General features: G+C 43.1%; 1 protein-coding gene across 1 annotated transcript in view; it reads right to left on the bottom strand.

The window, feature by feature from the left end:
• Pla2r1 (phospholipase A2 receptor 1) overlaps positions 1-19997 on the bottom strand; it is a 128641-nt gene that overhangs the window by 30243 nt on the left and 78401 nt on the right. Inside the window, exons 12-16 of the mRNA XM_051167079.1 lie at positions 8625-8827; positions 5608-5753; positions 3058-3142; positions 606-738; positions 25-60 (exon numbers count right to left, since the gene is read on the bottom strand). Of these exons, the coding sequence (XP_051023036.1) occupies positions 25-60; positions 606-738; positions 3058-3142; positions 5608-5753; positions 8625-8827 (603 nt within the window). The remainder of the gene's footprint in view (positions 1-24; positions 61-605; positions 739-3057; positions 3143-5607; positions 5754-8624; positions 8828-19997) is intronic.

The following is a 19997-nucleotide window of genomic DNA, read 5'->3' as shown; positions in this document are numbered from 1 at the left end:
GAGACTTGCCAGGTTGGCTCTTACCGTACTGGTACCAGTCTGGAAAGGTGGGTTTCACATCTGCAGAGCAAAAGCAAAACATCTTGCCTGAGCCTTCCGTACAGGCGCACAATTTCTGAATTCCCTCAGCTCTAAGCTCCCTATTCCTATTTCACTCTTAAAAAATAAAAATAAAAAAGTTTGAGGCCAGATACTCTGTGAAGAGTTCGAACGTGCAAGGCAGTCTGGAAAGAGTGTCTAAAGAAAGGTCATGGACACTTGCTGGCCGCTACTGTGCATCGCTTGATGTGATTCTTCACATGGTACAGGGACTCCTGCGTGCTTGTAATGTCAGAGTGGTATTTCTTTCATCTGTACCTTTTCCACACTGTCAGCTGGTGACCTTCATGAAGACCTTGGCACAGCGTACTGTACTGTCCTGCCTTTCCTCCTTTGCCCAGGTTCCCTGTTTTACTGAACAATTGTCGTTAGGTGCATCAGGTAGGCTGGTGGCAGTGTGGCTCAGGGGTCTGCTGCTGAGATTTTGAATCTCTGTGACTCTTGTCTCTGAGAAAGAGCTGCCCATTGTCACAATGAAAGCATACAGGAAAGGAACGATCTAATACCTCTTGGAATTTTGCATATCCACTCGTGTTTGGAAGCACAGTTTGAGGGCAGCAAGGTTTTGTTTGCCTTATACACAGCACAATTTCTTGCGTCTTCTTCAAGATAGGCACTGTCTAAAAATGAAGAGACAACCTGCGGCAGACGAAGTCGGTTACTCTTTGATCACAGTCCCCCAACGGAGCTTCAGAAGACCTGAGAAGGGGGCCCCTGAATGCATGCACTAGGGCAGCGGTTCTCAACCTGGGGGTGTCAACCCCCCTTGGGAGTCAAACAACCCTTTCCCAGGGTCACCTAAGGCCATCAGAAAACATAGACATTTACATCATGACACATAACGGTAGCAACATTACAGTTATGAGGTGGCAATGAGAATGATTTTATGGTTGGGGGATTGCCATGGCGTGAGGAACTGTAGTACGGGGTCGCGGCGTCAGGAAGGTTGAGAACCACTGCCCTAGGAACTTCAGAGGGATCTTCAGAAATGCTCACATGTCATTCAAGAGTAGGACTGGTCCACCTTTGTGAGGACTATGCTAATGGGTACTTAGCATTTTTTGGTTTGTTTGTTTGTTTCCTTTTTCATGCCAAGTGGCACGAGGGGCTGGAGAGATGGGGCAGCTAGCAGACTACTTGCTGGACCAAGCAAAAGGATCTAAGCTCAGTCTGCAGCACCCATATTAAAAAACAAACAAACAAACAAACAAACAAAAAAACTAAACAACTCCAACATAGGACTATGTGCCTGCTATCCCAGCACTGTGGAAGTGAGGTAAGAACCCTGGGCTTGTTGGCCTGCCAGTGTAAGTTCCAGGTTTCGTTGGGGGCGGGGGTGGGGGGCTATCTCAAAAGTGGTAGAGAGTCGTTGAGGAAGACATCTGACACTGGCCACTGGCTTCCACACACGTGTGCAAATGTGCACAAGTGTGCACATACAAATACAACTCTCTCTATTGCTTTCTCCAGAAGTAATCAGATGCATGCTTCCTTCTGAACTTGCACTATTGTGGTGGTTTGAATGAAAATCGACCCACGCGGGATCATAGGGAGTGGCACTGTTTGAAATGAGCAGGATGTGTGGCCTTGCTGGAGTAGGTGTGGCCTTCCTGGAGGAAGTGCGTCAGAGGCTTCTCTCTCCTAACTGCTGTCTGCTGGTCTGGATGTAGAAAGCTTGGTTCCTTCTCCAGCACCATGTCTGTCTACGTGCCGCCATGCTTCCTGCCATGATGATAATGGACTAAACCTCTGAACTGTAAGTCAGCCCCAATGACATGTTTACTTTTATAAGAACTGCCGTGGCCATGTGGCCATGGTGTCTCTTCACAGCAATAGAGCACTGACTAAGACGACTGGTTTCTGGGATCTTGGGTGAGCTTAGAGGCTCAGGGATGTGCCAGATTTTGCTATCGTCTTTGGTGCCATTCATCTGCTAAGCATTTATATAAAATGCTGAGCATTTAGTTTTTAAAGACTAAAGTCTAAAACAGAACTAGTTTTTTGTTTTGTTTTGTTTTAGTTTCAATTTTTTGAGACGGGGGTCTCACTACTTAGCCTTGGCTGGCCTGGAACTTGCTCTGTAGACCAGACTGGCCTTGAACTCATAGAGATCCACCTGCCTGTACTTCCCAAGTGCTGGAATTAAAGGTGTGTGACGCCAGGCCTGGCTTCAGAGATAGCTTCCATGAGTCAGAAAACCAACATTGGTTTGAGTGACCACATATTATATATAAATCCCCATAACAGGTGCTTTTAAATGAGGTGTAAACTCTTTTGACTATTTAATGATTTACCTGACAGAAGAGTAGATGAGCCACAAGTAAAGTAGTTTATGGTTAAAATGTAGACAATAAGAAGATGTTTTGAAGCCATTTTGAACTATTTAAACATGCACAACACTGTGTGTCAACTCATCTACCGTCTCTATCGTTGTGTTTGGAGAATGACATGACACACTGACCAGTGGGCTGTGCTGAGCACCTCAGTGCACCATTCACTCTGTATCAGTTGTTCTTAGGCACACTGTCTGTCCCCCTCCTAGTGCGAGTGAGTTTGAGTGCCTCAAACGAAGTACTTCGACTTCTTTGCCTCTCATTTCCTTTGCCACCTGTAAAACGGCTTTAGCATCCCTTCCATTCTGGACCTTGGCTCCTTTAGTAAAACAGATAGGCACAGCTGAGGGATCCAAACCCTCTCTAGGGTCTCTTCCTACTCTTTGTTCCTGACGCCCCTTTGGGAGGCAGTTAGGGGAGGATTTTTTTTTGAGATTTGTATTTCTTCTCAGGATGAACTATAGGGACCTCAGAGCAGTACGGTTACCCGAGGTTTCCCAGGACCTCAGTATTGCAATAATGCCAAAGTGCTGTATAGGTCTGGGTCCTCCTGGTTGTTTTACCAGGTGGGCCCAGGACCACGTGCCTCGACTACGTCTCCTGTATGCAGTTTGAGAAGACTTACAGGCGTCCCATCAGACCACTCCCAAGAACCGGCATTCAGTGGGTTCCTTTTATTAAATCCAATCCAGAACTGCCTTCCTTGTGTCCTAGGAAGAGAAGAGAAGAAAGCCTTGTCTTTCCAATCTCATTCTCAACATTGGATGCAAGGTTCTGCGATGTGGTGAGGCAGTTATGTGAACAGGAGAGAGCCGATGCTAATTGGCAGGAACAGACATGTTGACAGAAGTGCATCCAGCATCCTTTTACATGCAAAACCCTGGGCTATGAAATGAGGGGGGACATACCACGCACAGGCTACTGTGTGGCTTGCTGGGGGTCGGGGGAGGGGGCGGGGCGAAAGGACGCACTCAACCTATACTGAGGACAAGCACGTCTCACACAGAGAATGGAAATGCCTTTCAATCAGGCCAAGAGCACACAGGACCAAGCTGCTAGGTCATCCCCAAAGCCTGGTATCTCTGGGTGCCTTTAGCTGCCTTACTACATACTACTTGATTCTGCTCTCTGCTCTCTCTTACCATGGCTTGCTTTGTTGCTCTTTGATCAACTGTTTGTGTGTTTTCTGCAAGTTGGTCACTATCATCCTCATCTAATAGAAGGTACACGCAAAGTTTGAGGTTCCTCGCCGCCGCCCCTAACCCCCCACTTCCAACATAGACAACTCTGCGGCCAATCAGCCTGGGCCATGGTAGATTAACTTGAGCAGTCACCACTGGTTTAGACTTGGCCAGAAGCTTCCCAGAGAATCATCATCCCTCCTATCAGGCAGAGGACAAATATGTCAGATTGCAGAGTATTCAATAAATCAAGCATTAAAGCCTAATTGTACGATGAACCATCTCACTAAGATAATTTTCTGAGAGTAATTTTGAAGGATTAAAGATTTAAGAGAGTCGGAAGTTACGACAGCTGCTTTTTCTCATGCTTAGTGCAGAGAAGCATGCTCGCTCTGCAGGGTCTCTTCTCACACGTGAAAGGCAGAGATCAAAGTCGAATGCAAAGCGCCTGAGATGGCCGGTGCCTGGGTGGCCACTGATGACATCATACTCCTAAGAAGGTGAGGGTGACCAGCCTAAGTCAGGCCAGGAGTGTTATCCCCCACGGCCCAGGCTAGAAAGCAGCTTCATTCTCCCTACACTGGGAGCATTTTCCTATTTTCTCCACTGATTTCCCCATTCTTTGTTTGTCCTGCTCTACTGAATCATAGAGGACAAATTGATATTTATTTTCTCTCTGCTAATTTCCTAAATTGAGTAATTTTTAAAGAACATACATTTGACACAGCTGAATTCTCTTGGTAGCACGGGCAAAATAAAGCATAAATTACAAAACTTTTGTGTTCAGATGCTACAGATCAATAATTTGAAAGATGCACAAAATTCTACTAGGAACGTCAAAGTGTGGACACTTATGAAAACAGAAAGGACATTACTACATCTGACCTTAAAGTGAAACTGTTTACAGACTTGGTCTATGGGTGGAATGTGTAAGCATGACATCCAAAGGGTTAAAGTATCAAAGCCCAGCAGAACACGGGCCAGTGGCAGCTATCCCTCACAGCTAGCAAGCAATCAAGATGGAAAACAAAAAACAAAAAAAAAACCTATTTTGTAGAGAAAATGCTCCCTGCTGGAAGTCTAAACAATACTAATTACTAATACTAATTACACAGCGTATTTCTAAAATTGTACATTGTTTTCCAGTGTCATCTGATCACTTACCTATCTCTAAGAACAATGACAATACCCCTTCCACCAAATAATCACATTTATTCTCATCTGCAAGGTCATTGTTGTAAATTTTAAAGGTGAATAATTTGATGACTGTTACGTAGTCGCTTATGAGAGTGACCTACGAAGCCTTTAGATTTCTTTCTATTTAAACTTAGTTGATAGGGTTGGGAATTCAGCTCAATGGTGGAGTACACAAGGCCCTGGGTTTGGCCACCAGAAGAAAAAAATCCCCACAAATAAATCAATAAACCAACCAACCAAACAACCAACCAACAAAAACCAGACTACATTTCTACCTTCAGGAGCAGGGACATTCTAACAATTGATGCACACGGATAAGTGAACACTGATTTCTTCAAATGGACAATTGGAGAGCTAGGCTGGATTTTATTTTTAAATTGTTGGGATTCCCCTCATAAACAAAATTGTAAATGGACTCGCATCTATAGACAATCCTTGTCAGATGGTCCTATTTACTCCAAGACCCCTAGAGTCCTCAGACAACACTTGGAAATCCACCACGATAGCTACTGTTGGAAGGAAAGCTCTAAAAATGTGATTGAAGGCACAAGAAAAGATTTTGGATATTTAAACAACCATCACTTCGTTCTTCATTTTATGCACCGTGAACTTGGTGCAATATAAACACAAAACTGTATGAGGCCATATTTTTTCTTTCACAATTCGTGACTGACTATTTTTAAACGTGAAACGAATAAATGACGTTTTAGACAACCCTTTGAGATACTCATCCCTAAGAAGGCACTACCAGGAGACAACTTTTGACTATAGTTTTCTCGATATTAAGAAGCATTTACCAATTAAATTTTGAATGCAGCAGCTTGTTCACAAAATTTTCCTCTCCTATGTGGGCGAAGCTTGCGAGGTGCGCTCCGAAATCCTCACAGAAGGCTTCGGCTTCTCGCCACGATCTTTTCATCAGGACCTTTTCGCTATGAAACACCTGCGGAGGCACAGGAGACAGAGCGAAGCTGGTGAGAGCTCTGCTGAGTAGCTTGTTTTTCTTCTTTTGGATGGGTCCGAGGGGGCGAGAAGTGGGAGACTTCCTGCATACTGAGCACGCGCTCTTTCCACTGTGCTAGACTTCCACCCCTTTATTAAGTCTTCATTGAGATTATTTTTTTGAAGCCAGGCGTGGTGGCACACGCCTTTAATCCCAGCACTTGGGAGGCAGATCGCTGTGACTTCAACGCCAGCCTGGTCTACAAAGCGAGTCCACGACAGGCAAGGCCACACAGAGAAACCATGTCTCGAAAAACAACAACAAAGGTTTCTTTTTCACTAAATCTCTTACGACATGGAGTTTTATTTTAATAAATGTTTGTCAACATATTAGGAAAATCAGGTCAAGAGACATTAAGAATACCAGGTCGCACACCTATAAATCTGGCTTAGGCCCAGGGTTCCTTGCTTCCAGAATCCATCCATTTCTGTTCCAGCAGCCTGCCTATGGACAAGTTAGAATTAATGGGTGAAGTTCTTGAATCTGTCAAAGCCCAGGAGAAAAGGCTGAAGGCCCAGAGCGAATCTTTTTCTAGGGTCTTTGGGTCTTTGCTGAGCAGGCAGCACCACGGTACCTACATTCTCTGCTGCTTACCAGCTGTTGTGGTGAGAGGAGTAAGTTGCTTTTGGAGCCTTCCCTTTTGTCTTAAGATCAGGCAGGAGGCGGAAGACCGGAAGCTCCCAGCCTAGGGCCTGGGCACCCTTACTGTGTGTAACCGAGGTTACTAAGCTTGCACGCTGCAGGTGAACTCTGAGGCCAGCTTTCACCACACTCTGATTTGCTGAGACCAGAATGAATGCCTTTCCGAGTCCTGTGGACCACAGCATAGCCTTTCCATCTTTTAAATTATATGTCAAAACTTGCCTCCGTTGAGACCCTCTCCCCGAATCACTCTAAATTCATAAATCCCAGCACCACGCACATCAAGTACACCTTGCCTTTGTTGACACATCAGGGTGATGAATGGCCAAAAACACTGTACTGGGAGTCCCAGGACCCAGGGATTTATTCCAACTCTGTCAATAAATAATTGTGATCTTGAGCAAATTACTTATCACACTGGCCTCAGTTTACTCATTTCTGAAGCTTAACTTATTGTTTCATGAGGTCGTGTCTGGGCCCTTTATTTATGAATTTTGTGTAGGTGTGTGTATGTGTGTGTGTGTGTGTGTGTGTGTGTGTGTGTGTACACATTTAAATGGAGTGCATCCTCTTATGTTGTCTGCTATATCTGTACTGCAGAATGCTGTCTGCATCCTGCCTGTGCCCAGACGATGGTGGAAAACTTTCTCTACGGATTTGGAGAATTGCTACCTATAGCATGAGCCAAGAGAAGACTACCAAACTTAAGGCTAGTTTTTTTTTTTTAAAGGGGGATATTTTTAATAAGACAATTGTAATTGGTTTAAATCTAGGATCTGAAGTTGATTTGCAAACAGACACTTTCTTCAAGGATTCCTCATGTCTATCATATGTACATCTCATATATAGAATGAACATTCTTTTCATGGGAGTTGAAGTTATGAACTACTCTAAAACACGAAACTTGCAAGGTAGTGACAGTCTCGCTTTCTGACTTGTAAGTAGGTAGACCATTGCATGCTCCAAATGCTGCACAAAGTGACCTTCAGGCCATGTATAAATAGTGTATGTGAAACAAATGAAATTTTGTATCTAGATTTAAGTCCCAATCCCAAGATATCTCATTATATATATATGTAAATATTTCAGCATTTTAGTCTCCAAACCTTCTTCCTCTAAGCATTTACATATATGTTTATGTATATTTACATGTATATGTATATATATGTACATATACACACATACATATATATATACATATTCATACCAACTATCTATATTACCCTGTTTGATCTTCAGGTGTTTATCAGCCTTTATTTTTATTTATTTATTTTATTTATTTTTTTATTAATTTTTTTTTGTTGATCAGCCCTTAAAGTCTATCTTTAGTATAAGAATTATTTCATAGGAAGTGCCTTATGCATGGGCTTACAAATAACATAGAACAGCACAATTTTAATACCCACGGAGTATGGCTTCTTTTACTTGATATATGCTTGGCAGTGTAAGCAGCACTGGCTGGTGCCTTTGTACTTATTATAGGAAAACAATTTCATAAATGACCATGGCTGGCCTTACTTTTCTCTTTCTTTGATTGCAAATTTAGTTCAGATGTACTGAAAATGCCACACCCCACGGAAAGGAAGAACTGTCCTTGTCCCTCCCAGAACAGGGAGTCCTGCAGGATTTTATTCCAGTGGACCTAAGTGGCTCTTGAGGCCCAGAGAATAGTACTTTCCTAGTCCTTTGTCTGTGGTAGGAAGAGAATCCATCTGCCACCCTGGGAAGCTTTCCTGAGCCTTGAGGGATAGGCTCGCTCGGATCCTAGAATTCTACTGTTCTTTACAGCCTATCCGTGAGCAGTAAAGTTGTTTTGCCTGACTTCCTGGAGTGTTCTGCCATCCTGGCCTTGAACTCTGGCAGGTGAAACCCTACAAAACCTGCCAGCAGTTTTAGGAACTGGGCAAGCATTTAGAGTCATAGGAAAGACCCTAGGGTGGCCGACTAGCGCATAGGGCTATTTTCCTTGTGATTAATACTGACACATGGCACTTCTGCCTTCAGTGACACTGGGGACATCTGCCATCATTTTTAATATTAGAATTATTTGGACTAGAAACACAAGAAGAGGGAAGCAATGGATAGTGGCAGGCACTGCGATAGAAAGTGTTAGAATTAAAAGAATGGAATATGTCGACCAAATGAATATGCAGATCACATCGACATCACCTTGAAGCAACTGTCCAGGCCAGACTCTGACTCCCAGTCCATATAGCAGGGGTGAAAGTCCCAACTCTCTTTGACAACTGTTTTCTCCCAGATTTTGACTGGCATCTTGCACAGAGACATTGCCTTGAAGTCGCTACAGTCCTTCACTTCCCAGCGACCAAGTGAACTTCCTCCTCGCATGACAACACAGCCACCACTGTAGCCTAAGAGCAGAAAACAGCGTCTTAATATAATACGATTATATCATCTTGGGCTCCAAAGACAGCTCTGTGGAGTGTTGAATAATTGACATGTCACAATAAAGCACCAGAGAAGAACAATGAAAAAAAAAAAAAAAAAAGAAAGAAAGAAAGAAAGAAAGAAAAAAAAGCTTTATTGGCACAATTATCTCATTTCTTTTCATCTCTAGACAGAAGAACAGGAAACAGAACCATGAGAGAAAAGACGCTGTGAAGCCTGAAATTTGGACATTGTCTATGATGGGAAACGAGGTGCCGTTCTGACGTGAAGCTGGAGCAGGCTCCGGCGCTCAGTGACGCGCTTTGAAACCACATTGAGGATATCACAATGCGAGGTGCATGGTGTTCATCCCCCTGAGAGCGAGGCGCATTGGGCCAAACGAGGAGACACATGAATAATGGATTCAAGGCAGACAAGAAACACAACAAAGACCCAAACTCTAAGCCACAAACCATGGAGAATAGAGAAAACGAGATAAACTGTTGAATCGGGATAAATCTCAGGGGGTTTGGAGGCAGAAACAGCCGATTTCAGGGAATGAAGGGACATGACTTGTAAACGGGACACAAAGCACACCAATTTCACAGTAAACCCTGCGTAAAATATTAGTGGTGAAACTTCTTCAGTGATATACAAACCTTCGTTTGCTCTTTCTTCTTTGTGTGCTGAACAGGAAATATACTTTTTCATAGAAACAAGTGTTCGCACTCGTAATGAAGGTTTTTGATAACTGGTCTAGGCTGGGCTCATATTTGCAATTTCCCTTTCTCTGTCTCCTGAAAGCTAAGACTACAGGGCTGGACTGCCGTGCCTGGCCCATAGAGACAACATATAGACTGAGTGACATTTCTTAATTTTGTGTAAACTTTATATAATTTTTAGAACCACTGAAAATATGCATTTCACATTTCAGTGGATAGTAGTTGAACACAATCCTGTTTTTAAAATTGAGTGAGACTGTCATTGTTCCGTTATTTCCTTGAGTTCAGGCATTAGCTAATTGGCATTAGCAAGCACACAGAATTGCGTATCTACAACATGCTTGGATCTAGGGTAGGGGATGCTCAAAGCTCTGGAGAAGGGGTCAGAAGGAACAACAGAGTCTGCCCGAAGACATCTGCCAGCCAAGAGTTTATGAGAGGTGCCATTTGAGCTGAATTTTGAAAGATGAAAAAGGAAAAGTCTTTTCAAGGTGGTGGTGTAAAAAAAAATCAAGTGATACTGGAGGGTGCACCTGGAGACTCATGACAATTTTGGCCCTAAAAGCATTTTAAAACAATGTAGTCATTTGGCACCAGGTATTTATCTGGTTTAATTCCCCCTTAGAAGAAATGGCTACTTTGTGTTCTAGATACTGTGTAGCTAGAGTTATCCTTATGTGTACAAACAAGCTGCTTATGCATCAAACAGAGCCACAAAGGTGAAAAAAAGTAGATGCAAAGTAGGAGCTACACTGTAAGCGTGGCTTACAGTGAACAAAGAAGAGTTCAAAGGCCAACAGATACCTACAGAGGCCCAAACAGGTCAGAAGTGCTAAAGGTGTTGGGGGTGGGGTTAGGAAGAGGCAAGCGCAGAGTTGAGACCACTGCTTCTGCCATGAACAAAGTGCTGAAGGTCCGGTGAATATAACTTTGGGAGGGGCTCACAACCTAGCTGGATCATGAGCAACAGAGGAAAGATGTGTGCTTTCTGAAGTACAACTGAACTGTGGAAGCCAGAGGGGAGGGCCAGCACTGGGGTGCTGTTCTAGTCTACGGGAGATGCGCACCTCATCTGATCCCCCTGCCCTTCCTTTATGGCACCCCGGTGAGACTCACTCACCACTGAGCACAAGTAGGAAGTCTTCTAGAAAGAATTTCCAACTTGGACTCTTAAGTCTGGGATTCTAGTTTCAGCACAAATATTTAATAACTCGGCATTTGGGTTGATTAATGAACTACAATGAAGTCTTGTTGAAAATAAATAATTCTTTTTCTTCTCATGGGTCTTCATGAAGATCAAACGAAATGATTATTAAAAAAGACTGTGAAACAGAAAGCTAAAAATCACGCCTATAATTCTTATGGGTGTTTTCATTACAAAACTGGGAATATTTGTGTGTGCGTGTGTGCGTGTGTGTGCGTGTATGTGTGACACAAGTGCTGCTGTGTCTTTAAGAATTTTTAAAAGGTTTGAATCATCAAGTTTACAGTACTACTTTTTTGTTGGCCTTGCATTTTGTCTCACTTCCTCGTGTGAGACAATGATTAACTAGCTCTGGCTTGGATGCTGTGGATATTCAAGTCATCTTCACTAGGGAGGAAGGAGATGTTTGTGGTCCTCCAGGAAGATGAAAAGAGCTGCAGGAGTGTTATTGGTATTCTAAAGTGGCTAACTTAATGTATCATTTGACCCAAATTTTTGAGTTTCAGCCCCCGAGCAGCAGTAAAGTGGTGTAATAAAGGGAGGCTGGGCTAAGGGAGATACAAACTGAGTTTGTAAGTCAGTTTGTGGGGAATCTTGCCAACTGCAATAATAAGAGAAGGGTAAGAGAAAGGGAGGAGGCAGGCTTCTCCTGAGGAAGCTGCTCTTCCATTGGCTAACTGAGTTCCTGCTGGAGAAGGGAAGATGTCATCCTTCTCCTCATTGGTCAACCTCAAATCTCACATTTCAGTGGGTTTCTGGGCCCACCTTTCCTCCCTGCTCCCCTTCACCATCTCCCTAAAATGCCAGCAGCAGCAGCAACAACAACAACAACAAAACAAAAAACGAAACAAAACCAACCAAACAAAAAACTTTCTGTGATTAAGAAGGTCTAATTCATGACGTTAGACTTTCCCATGTGCTACAGCTAATCACGGAAAGCTAGTTAAGCTGTGAAAGCTATGAACCTTGATCTCTCTGGCCAAATCCTTAAACATAAACCAACCAAATCAAGCCAATTGTGGTCTCAGGACAGGAAGGAATTATGCTGGGCCATGGTGTCTCTAGAGAGTTATTCAACCTGGTCTGTCCAGTTACCTCCAATTCCCTTCTCAGCTCTCTCACATTCTCACTTCTCAAGGCTCCACCTGCCTCACCTTCTCCCTTGTTCCGTCCTCTACGGAGTAAAGCAAAGCTCCTGGGACAGAGAAGGTAAACTTCATTGAATTCCCCAATCTGCTCAGCTCTGTGTTGGCCACTTTATGTGGGTCTTTCTGCTGATTACTTTCAAAAATTCTCGCAGCCAGAGATGGTGGTGGCAATTTCCAGATGGAAAAATCGCAGTGCGAAGATGTTATGACTCGTCACAGGCCACGGAGTTAGTGAGGGCTGGATCCTAGCCTGGAAACCAGACTTATCAGAGTCTAAATTGTGAGATGGTATCGAGGCCTAGAGATGTATTCAATGCATGGCTGCTGGAGGAATGACTTCCCTTGAGGATATGGTCGCTGTGTTATTGCTTAATTCTTGTCAGCTTGACAAGAGCTGAGACATATCTTCGAGGAGGGGCTCTCGCGGATGAGGACTCGCCTCTATCAGACTGGCCTGTGGTCATGTCTGTGCGACATTTTCTTGAGTGCTAAGTAGTGCAGGAGGGCCCAGCCCACTGTGAATGTAAAAGAAAGGCAATTGATCAAGCCGGAGGGAGTAAGGCATTAAGTAGCGGTTCCACCAAGGTCTCTGACTCAGTTCCTGTGTCCAAGTTCCTGTCTTGAATTCCTTGATGATGGACTGTTATGATTGGAACGTGTAAACTGAATAGATTCTTTCCTCCGAAGTTGGTTTTAGTCAGTGTTTTCAAAGGCTCATAAGAACAAGCCTCCCCTTGAGCTGAGTCTATGTTGTGTTGTGTCCCCGTCCCATCCAGTCCTGTTCTGTCCTGTCCCACCTCTGCCCCCAGCATGGTTCTCTTCCTGGGAGAACTCCTGTCACCAATTACCTTGCTTGACTATGAAGAGACCTAGCCATGGGCTCAGGAACGAGGTTGAGCACATGCGTAGTGTGTGGCACTTAATTTCAGAACCCAGAGGAGCCATAAGTTCCACCATCCTGATCACTGTTGGTTGATGTGACAGGCTTCCTAGCCCTCACTCCGTGAAGGGCACCTTTAAGCACACAATTCTGTCCCGTTTCGCTGGGATCCAGTTGTCCTTCGCTGGCAGGTTCCAACTGATTTAGAAGATCTGGCGCCCTGGCTGGTCCCATGTGATAGATCTAAGAATGGCCCCGATCCAGAGCTGAAGTTCTTTCAGTCTGCTGGGACGTATCTGAAGCACACATTTAATCCTAGAAAAGCGTTGTGCCATCTTAGCTGGAGGTGACCCCCTGTTTGCCCTTGTAGCTCTGTCTCCACTTCCTGGAATCTACCTGGAGTACAATGAACATTTCTATTTCTGTGCAAAAGGACAGCTGCTATAGATGGAGGTATACCCACACTTACAGAGCTCACTTCACTGTGGACACTGGAGGAGCCCCCCAGCCTCTAATTGGTCACCATTGGAAGATACCAGTGAGGAAATAATCCTTTTGGAAGCTAGGAGGAGAAAAGCACCAAGCATCTCTGCTGGTTTTCCTTAACATCTGCACCACAAAGGAGACAAAACACTGATTGCAGAGAGTTGCTCTCTTACAGAAATATTCCAGCTATAAGTTAAGACACTCTGAATGCTTCAGGCAATGGAATTTGGTGGTAGAACACTTGGCTATCAGGAGAAGGCCCTGAGTTTAATTCCCAAACCAAGCCAAAGACCAATAAAACCCCACTCTTCTGAATCAACGAAGATACTCATTGATAATCAAAATCTCCTTGTCACAGCAGAGAGAAGACTGGACATTCTGACACTCTATATAGAACAAAGAACTACATAAACATAGTTTTTCTAAGTTAAAATAAATCTCAATTTTGATCAGGTCTCTGATAAACAATGAAGTGTGGACTTTAGAAAATTTATAAGATGAATAACCCACTTAAATCACTAAATACAGTATAAAGGAAAAAAAGGGAGGGAGAGAAAAATCTAGACATTAAAACAAACTTTAGGAGACTTTACTAATTAATTACAGAATGTAAAGGCTATTTGGATCCTGACTCAAACAAATCTTAAAATATGCTATAAAGTAGTTAGAATATATATATATATATATATATATATATATATATATATATATATGTATATGTATATGTATATATTTGTATGTCTAGATGTAAGTTAGATATTTGAACATTAACTGAAAGATTTATGATGTCAAAGAATTATAGTTTTGCTTCTTCTTCCTTGGGAAAACACCAAATGGTGGATGACGTGGGTGCAGTGGGAGGGCCAGAGGACCTGGGACCCATGATTAGGAGGCCTCAGATGGCTTCCTTGGACAATTGGGCAGAGGTCCCAGGGGCCAAGCTTGTGGCCAAGGCCATGGCAGTGGTTGTGGCAGTGGGGTTCCTGGAGGTAAAGCCGAAGACAAGGAGTGGATCCCTGTCACCAAGCTGGGCTGCCTGGTTAAGGACATGAAGATCAAGTCCTTGGAGGAGATTTATCTGTTCTCCCTGCCCATTTAGGAATCCAAGATTATTGACTTTTTCCTGGTTGCATCCCTAAAGGATGATGTTCTCAAGATCATGTCAGTGCAGAAGCAGACACGGGCTGGCCAGCGGACCAGGTTCAAGGCTTTTGTCGCTATTGGGGACTATAGTGGTCACGTTGGTCTTGGTGTTAAGTGACCCAAGGAGGTAGCCTCTGCTATCTGAAAGGTCATCATCTTGGCCAAGCTTTCCATTGTCCCTGTGCAGAGAGGCTACTAGGGGAACAAGATTGTCAAGCCACACACTGTTCCATGTGACAGGCTGCTGTGGTGCTCATCCCTACCCCAAGAGGCACTGGTATCATCTCTGTTCCTGTGTCCAATAAGCTACTGATGATGGCTGGTACTGATGACTGCTACACATCAGCCAGGAGCTTACTTCTTTGCCAAGGTCACTTTTGATGCCATCTCTAAGACCTACAGCTACCTGACACTTGACCTCTGGAAAGAGACTGTGTTCACCAAGTCTCCTTATCAGTAATTCACTGATCATCTTGTGAAAACCCTCACCAGAGTCTCTGTTCAGAGGACCGAGGCTCCAGCTGTGGCCACCACATGGGGGTTTTTATACAAGAAAATAAAGTGAATTAACTGTGTTAAAAAAAAAAAAAAAAAAAAAAAAGAATTAGTTTCAAGGGCGATCAGTGCAGTATGCCTTTGACAGAGAAGTCCTTATATTTTAGTGATAATATTGCAATATTTGTGAATAAAATAATCTGATGTCTGAGGTCTGTTTTTAGGAAAGATTCTGGCAGGACTGGGGATAGAGCTGAAACAGTACTGAACACCATTCATCAATTTCTTAGTGGTTCATTATAATATTTAATGAACATAAGACAGAGTTGGGAAAAAAAAACAAAAAACAAAAAACAAAAATCAGCCAAACTGTGATTTCACCATGGGTTGCTTATCTGTTAGGCATACCTTACGGACAGCCATGGCTGAGTTTATAAAAAGCTTTGGGCTTCCTGTTCGCTGGTCAATTTAGGTAGTCAGTTTATGCTGGATTAAGAGTCTGCCATGGGGCCTGAGCTAATGGATTCTTTTGTGACAGGCAGAAGAGGAGATGTGATTTAAGGTGGTGTTTCTACAAGCTGCAATTTAAAAGGAAAAGAGAAACACAGGGCCTTTTATATTGCTATTTTCCCCAGAAACAATTTACATTTTCATCTTATTCGGAGATAATTTACTCAATGTCAGTCAGCATGCACAGCCACACTGAGCATCACAGCATTATTTTTGCTTCAGGGAAAAGAGAGAGAGAGTAATGCCACTCAAATAAATTACAGCCGAAACTTATGAATGACAGGGCACTCTGCTTCATTTCCAGATTTTAGACATCTAAATATGCCCCGAGGAAGTTAGCATGGAAAACCAAAAAAATTTTGTCTGCTCAAAACATATTAATTTATTTTGATAGGTATAGACACTCCTAACAAAATTCCAGGATATAGACATGATCCTTGAGCAGTTCCTTCTCAGCAGCACAGTGACACAAAGCTGTGCTGTTCTCACCCACACAGTGGTGTACAGAGTGAAGGACAAGCCGACGGTCCACAGCATGGCTGTGAGGCTTCCTATCCCTGAGCTGTGTGAAGCCAAACATTTCCACACAGATTCCTTAAACTAACGCTTACACACACACACACACACACACACACACACACACACACACACACACACACACCACCTCAGTTGTTGTAATGTCAACTTTACGTGTATCTTTAAAAAGCTGAATTTGAAAAAAAAAAAAAGATTAAACTTTTAAAATAGTAGTTCTAGGTCTGATGAAAGTTAAATGGGATGGTGACTGTTGCACCCAATCCCTTCCCTCCTGCCTGTACAGTCTCCCTCACCATAGATGTCACACCACAGTGGCACACTTGTCACAGCTCATGAATCTACAGTGACACATTGCAGTTGCCCAGAATTCTGCTCATCCCTGGTTAGGCACGCCATTCATACAGGGAGAATACTGGTCGACACTTCTGTATTCTTTTTCTTGCAAGGCCAGGACAACTGATGAAATGGCCTTCAATTTTTATCTTATAAATATAGTTCTTCTTCAGTCTTAAAGGATAATTTCACAGAGTGTAGACTCCTAGTGCTTCCCTCCCCCACCTTTATCACCAGCTATTTCACAGACTCCCTTCTTGCCTGCACAATTTCTGAGAGGTCAGAAGTCATTCCTGTCTTTGCTCCAGTGTATGGAAGGCGCTTTCTTACTCTGGCTCCTTCGCCTTTTGTCTATCTGATGTTTGAAAATGATATGTGTAAATCTTTAGTCATCTGGGAAATGAAATCAAAACCACTTTGAGATTTCATCTTCTACCTGTCAGAATGGCTAAGATCAATAGAACAAATGACAGCTCCTGCTGGCAAGGATGTGGGGTAAGGGGAGCACTCCTCCATTGTTGGTGGGAGTGCAAATGTACAGCCATTATGGAAATCAGTGTGGCGACTCCTCAGAAAGATGGAAATCGATCTACCTCAACATCTTCTTATGCTATTCTTAGGCATATACTCAAAGGGCGCTTCGTCTCACCACAGGAACACTTGCTCAACCATGTTCATTGCTGCTCCATTTATAATACCCAGACACTGGAAACAACTAGATGGCCTTTAATAGAAGAATGAATAAAGAAAATGTGACATATTTACACAATGGTGTATTACTCATCTCTCTCTCTCTTGATATATATATATATATGAGAAATCATCCTAAATGAGATAATCCAGACCCAGAGAGGTAAACAGCATCTGTATTTGTTTATAAGATGATATCAGCTGGTAAGTCAATTAAATCAATGATAACTTTCTTAGGGTTTCTATTTCTGTGAAGAGACACCATGACCATGGCAACTCCTGTAATGGAAAATGTTTAATGGGGGTTTGTTTACAGTTCAGAAGTTTAGTCCATTATTATCATGGTGGGAAGCATGACCGCATGCAGGCAGACATGGTGCTGGATGGCAGGCAGCAGAAACGGAGAGAGACACTAGGCCTGGCTTGAGCATCTGAGATCTCAAACCCCATCCCCAAGTGACACACTTTTTCCAACAAAGCCACATTTACTCCATCAAGGCTATGCCTATTCCAACAAGTGCCACTCCCTATGGGCGATCAGAACACCACAATAACCAAGCTACAATCCATAGAACCACAGAGATTAGGTGTAAAGAAAGGGACTAGGGGGCAGGGAATGAATAGATTACCCTAGGAAAGAGAAATAAAATAGATAGCTATGCATGGAAGGGGTGGGAGGCTAGAATGGGAGGATCAAATGAGGAAGAGGAGAAGAAAGGAGGGCGAGGAAGGGACTAAAGGGAGGGACAACTAAAATTAAGAGCCATTTTGTCGTATGGAAACTTAATACAGTTGAATCTTTGTAAAATATATGCATATATGAAGGTGATCAAAATGACATCTTCAAATAGTGGGGAAGACAGAGTCCCATGTGGACATTCTTGTCACCAAATGAACCTTCCAGTTCTGGGAATGAATCATAACTAATTGAGTTGTTGACCAAAGGGGCCCCATGGGAATCCCCAAACAACCCAGGCTGCTGCCAAAGTTAGATTGCTCTCCACAAACTGACAGCAAGGGCCTATTGCTGAAGACAACACCTACACAACTCATTGAACATGGAGAAGGTAGTTTCTCTGTGTAGCCTTGGTTGTCCTGGACTCATTGTGTAGATCAGGCTGGTCTCGAACTCACAGACATCTACTTGCCACCGCCTCCCTGAGTGCTGGGATGACAGCCGTGCACCACCACGCTCAGCAAACAAACTGCCCTTAAGGGTAGCCCACAAGCTTAGCAGTAGGAGATGGCTAACAGAATAGGAATTCAATGTCATCTTTGGAGATTCCTTGCCTCATACTGTCATGTAGGGGTTTTTCTTCTTCTTCTTCTTCTCCTTCTTCTTCTTCTTCTTCTTCTTCTTCTTCTTCTTCTTCTTCTTCTTCTTCTTCTTCTTTGTCTTCTTCTTCCTCCTCTTCTTCCTCCTCTTCCTCCTCCTCTTCTTCTCTTCATCCTCCTCCTCCTTTTCATCCTTTTAAAAAATATTATTTTTGTTTCCTTTTTTTTACTCTACAAGTCCTTTATATATCTATATAGCTTCTGATTCTATGTTTTTATGGGATTCCAGAGGGTGCAAATGCGTGGGTCTCTGGTTTTGTATATATTTCTTGTGCCTTTTCTTGGGCTCTTTTCCTTTGGTTTGTTTGTATTGTCATATTCTGATGTGTTTGTTTTTTTTTTTTATCTTGTTTTATTCTATTATTGTCTCTTAGATGACTGTTTTCTAATGAGAGACAGAAAGGAGGTGTATTTGAATGGGAGGCGAAGTGGTGAGGGACTGGGAGGGGTAAAGGGGAAACCATCATCAGAATATATTGAATGAAAAAGAAATCTAATTTTCAAAAAAGGAAAACCCCAAAAGAAAATGATATACGCAGTTGTAGTTTTTCAGGGGGAGAGTGCTATTCTTGCTTGTTCTTTGAGCTTCTAGAATCTTTGGTTTGGGGACACTCATTGTTTTCTCTTTTTCCTGTCCTTCTGCTATGCCTATGACACATATTTAAAGATGTCTTAATTATCCCATAGTTCCTGTGTAGTTTGCTCTTTTTCTTTCGGTCTCTTTTTCTCTGTTTCTCAGATTCTTTTCAAGTTTCTATGTCATAGTAGGAGAGCAGGGTTCCGTTCCTCCACAAGTGCATGGTACTAAAGAGCCACAGGCACCCTTCAATTCTCTTAGAGCACTTGTGTCTCGCATTTGCTTTTTTGTCTTTTTCCCCCAGAATGCTCAGCTCTCTGCTTTCCATTAAAGCCTTCAGGATATTAATTATAATTTCAAAGTTGCTTGATAAGTCCAACCTTTCTGTCACGTGACTGGTTCTGATGCTTCTTTAAAAAATTTTTTTGCATTATAATTTTTTATTAATTCATTCACATTACATCTCAATTGTTATCCCATCCTGTGTATTCTCCAGTTCCTCCTTCCCTCCTGCTTTTACCCTATTCTCCTCCCCGTGACTGTGACTGAGGGGGACCTCCTCCCCCTGTATATGATCAAAGGGGATCAGGTCTCTTCTTGGTAGCCTACTATCCTTCCTCTGAGTGCCACCAGGTCTCCCCATCAAGGGGACATGGTCAAATATGGGGCACTAGAGTTTGTGTGAGAGTCAGTGCCCACTCTCCACTTAACTGTGGAGAATGTCCTGTCCACTGGCTACATCTGGGTAGGGGTTTGGTACTCACTGCATATATTGTCCTTGGCTGGTGCCATAGTTTAAGCAAAACCTCTGGGCCTAGATTCACCCGTCATAGTGTTCTTCTTGTAAGTTTCTAGGTTTCTCTTGTAGGTTTCTTGTAGGTTCTGATGCTTCTTAAGTATCTCCAATCAGCACATTCTGTCTTTATAAGCACGTGGCAGTGTTTCTGCTGCATCTAGATGTGACACACTTGGTAAAAGGAACTTGGTAAACACTGTGAGGTCAGGTGTCATGGAGGTGGGCCCTCTATACCCTCTGAGCCTGATCTTAATGTTTTTGGCTTGTGGTATTCAGCTGTGAGTGCTTTCTCCTCTTG

This window comes from Acomys russatus, chromosome 24, assembly GCF_903995435.1.
Source record: "Acomys russatus chromosome 24, mAcoRus1.1, whole genome shotgun sequence".
Taxonomy (NCBI): domain Eukaryota; kingdom Metazoa; phylum Chordata; class Mammalia; order Rodentia; family Muridae; genus Acomys; species Acomys russatus.
This window is presented reverse-complemented; position numbering and strand designations above follow the sequence as displayed.